The sequence below is a fragment of the Pristiophorus japonicus genome, chromosome 3, assembly GCF_044704955.1.
Source record: "Pristiophorus japonicus isolate sPriJap1 chromosome 3, sPriJap1.hap1, whole genome shotgun sequence".
Taxonomy (NCBI): domain Eukaryota; kingdom Metazoa; phylum Chordata; class Chondrichthyes; family Pristiophoridae; genus Pristiophorus; species Pristiophorus japonicus.
The window spans coordinates 291,199,723-291,201,822 of NC_091979.1; the positions used below are offsets into that span (position 1 = coordinate 291,199,723).

Genomic DNA, 2,100 nt, shown 5'->3' on the forward strand with positions numbered 1-2,100 from the left:
CCTGTTCTTCCAAGTAGTTCAGTGGGCTTCTTAAACTGCACTACCGGAACAGGCAAGGCAGCCCGAGTTTAACCCGTCAGCCGAAGGACACCTTCTACAATACAGCCTTGCCTCAATACTGTATTAAAGGGTCACCCTAGATTATGTTTAAATCCTGAAGTGGGACTTGGAACCCAATTTGAGATCATTGAACCTATAGTAAAATTTGAACTACTTCATAATAACATGGGTGGTACAGAGTCGGATGAAAGTTGCATGCACTGGATAGAACCAGCAACACTCAAATATAACACAGCGCATTCCAGGAAAGGCAATGGTGTTTTCCGAATGTCAATTTTATTACCAAAATAGATCGAACAATTACAAAATTAAATAGGATATTAAATAAATCAGTACCTTTTTACAATTTTTGTTCTCACTAACAGTATTGCACAACATCGCTTCCCAAAGACAAGTCTGCCAATTCTGGGGTGTGGCATGGTGAAGCAGCTGAGGTGTGATGTCCATCAGGAACAGATATAGAGTCCGCCAGGAGAAGGGCTCAACATCAGCGGGTAAAGGTAGGGCTGGTAACGGGAAAGGCCTTGCTCCACACTCGCACCGAGTCCGTGGATTGGCTGCTGGTAGGCGGGCTGTGGGAGGCGGTGGGCACTGCTGGCGGCGTGGAGCATGCCCCGATCGTTCATGTAATATCCAGGGAAAGTACACGGGGCCAGGAGCGGGTCTCTCATCGACACCGGGTGGGTCAGCAGGGCGGGGGCTGCAAAGGAAACGGAGCACAGGTCCTGGAGCTGGCGTTTGAGCTTCATCCTGCGGTTCTGAAACCACGTCTTCACCTAGGAGGGGGAAAATATCCATTTTTCTAGACTAAATGTAAGACAAATCTCTTAACTTGTACATTTGAAACAGTTTACGAGTAACTCCATCCTTTGTATTTATTCAGATAAACCCAAAATTAAACAAGTGGCGACAGAAAAGGGGTTGGGAATTGGTTAGGAGGATTGGTTGGGAATTGGTTAGGAGGGTTTACAACGCCCACTTACCTGGGTCTCGGACAGGTGGAGTAGGGCGGCCAGCTTGCTCCTCTCGGATGCCCCCAGGTAGGTCTGCCGCTTGAACTTTTTCTCCAGTTTGTGGATCTGTTGGGCGGTAAAAGCGGTGCGCACTCGGCGAGGGGCCTCACAGTCACACTCTGAGTCCATGCTCCTCTCCCCCTCCTCCCGGCCTGAACAGTCGGAGCGGCCGCATTCACTCTCCGAGCCCCAGCAGTCCTCACGACTGGACACTGAGGAGGGGGAGAGAAATATATGCAATATGTCAGTGGATATCTTACAGATCTACAATATTTGATACACCTACAATAGAGCAATCTTCAAATCCAACACAGACTTATTCAAAGTTTAGTAACTGGTGGCATTACTTACAGTCAGTGCCCAGTGACTCCTTCAAAGCTGGCTGTGCCTCACACTCGCCCATACAAGGCAGCGGTTGCCTCTTTATTTCGGGTGTGGTGTCTCCGGCTGCTGTCAGTCTCTGTTGGGAGATCTCAGGTATGGGCTGTGTGGAGTCTTGTGGATACAAACTCGGAGATAGAGACACACAGGAGATGCAATCTTTCGAAGAGTCTTCTTCCCGGTTCCTTTTACTGCACCTATCGCGGCTACTTCGAGCCAACCAATCAATCGAAAAGTTTCCTTTGACCATCTTTGAGGCGATTCGATCCCCTCCTGTGCTCCGCTCGCAGCTCCGTCTGGGATCCGAGATGCCACCAGCTTAATTTATGTGGCCTTTCTCTGGAGCGATTTCCATGTGTGAAGAGACTTCAAAGCAAAGATAACGGACAGACAATGCCGAACAATTGGCTCTAATTTAGGAAATCATTAATGTGCTCGAGTATCCGGCAAATCCGTGAATGCTGGCTCCAGCAAGTCTGCGGCCGTTCTCTCTGGCCTTTCTGAATGGGACATAAAATTGCACATCTAAGGGATCCTTGCTGTTTCGTAAACAGGCATGATAAATAATCAAAGGAATATATACTTATACAGAATAAACACGTATCGTTTTCTTTTAGAATCGCTCTTAGCAATTTGCAAAGCGCTT

The 2,100-nt window shown here is 48.0% G+C and overlaps 1 protein-coding gene across 1 annotated transcript; it reads right to left on the reverse strand.

The window, feature by feature from the left end:
• Positions 1-506: 506 nt before the first annotated feature.
• On the reverse strand, positions 507-1,704 carry LOC139259543 (homeobox protein vent1-like). Its single transcript, XM_070875028.1, has 3 exons — positions 1,425-1,704; positions 1,044-1,285; positions 507-836 (listed from the first exon to the last, which is right to left on the reverse strand). The coding sequence occupies exons 1-3, from the start codon at positions 1,702-1,704 to the stop codon at positions 507-509; spliced, it is 852 nt and encodes a 283-aa protein (XP_070731129.1).
• Positions 1,705-2,100: the final 396 nt, after the last annotated feature.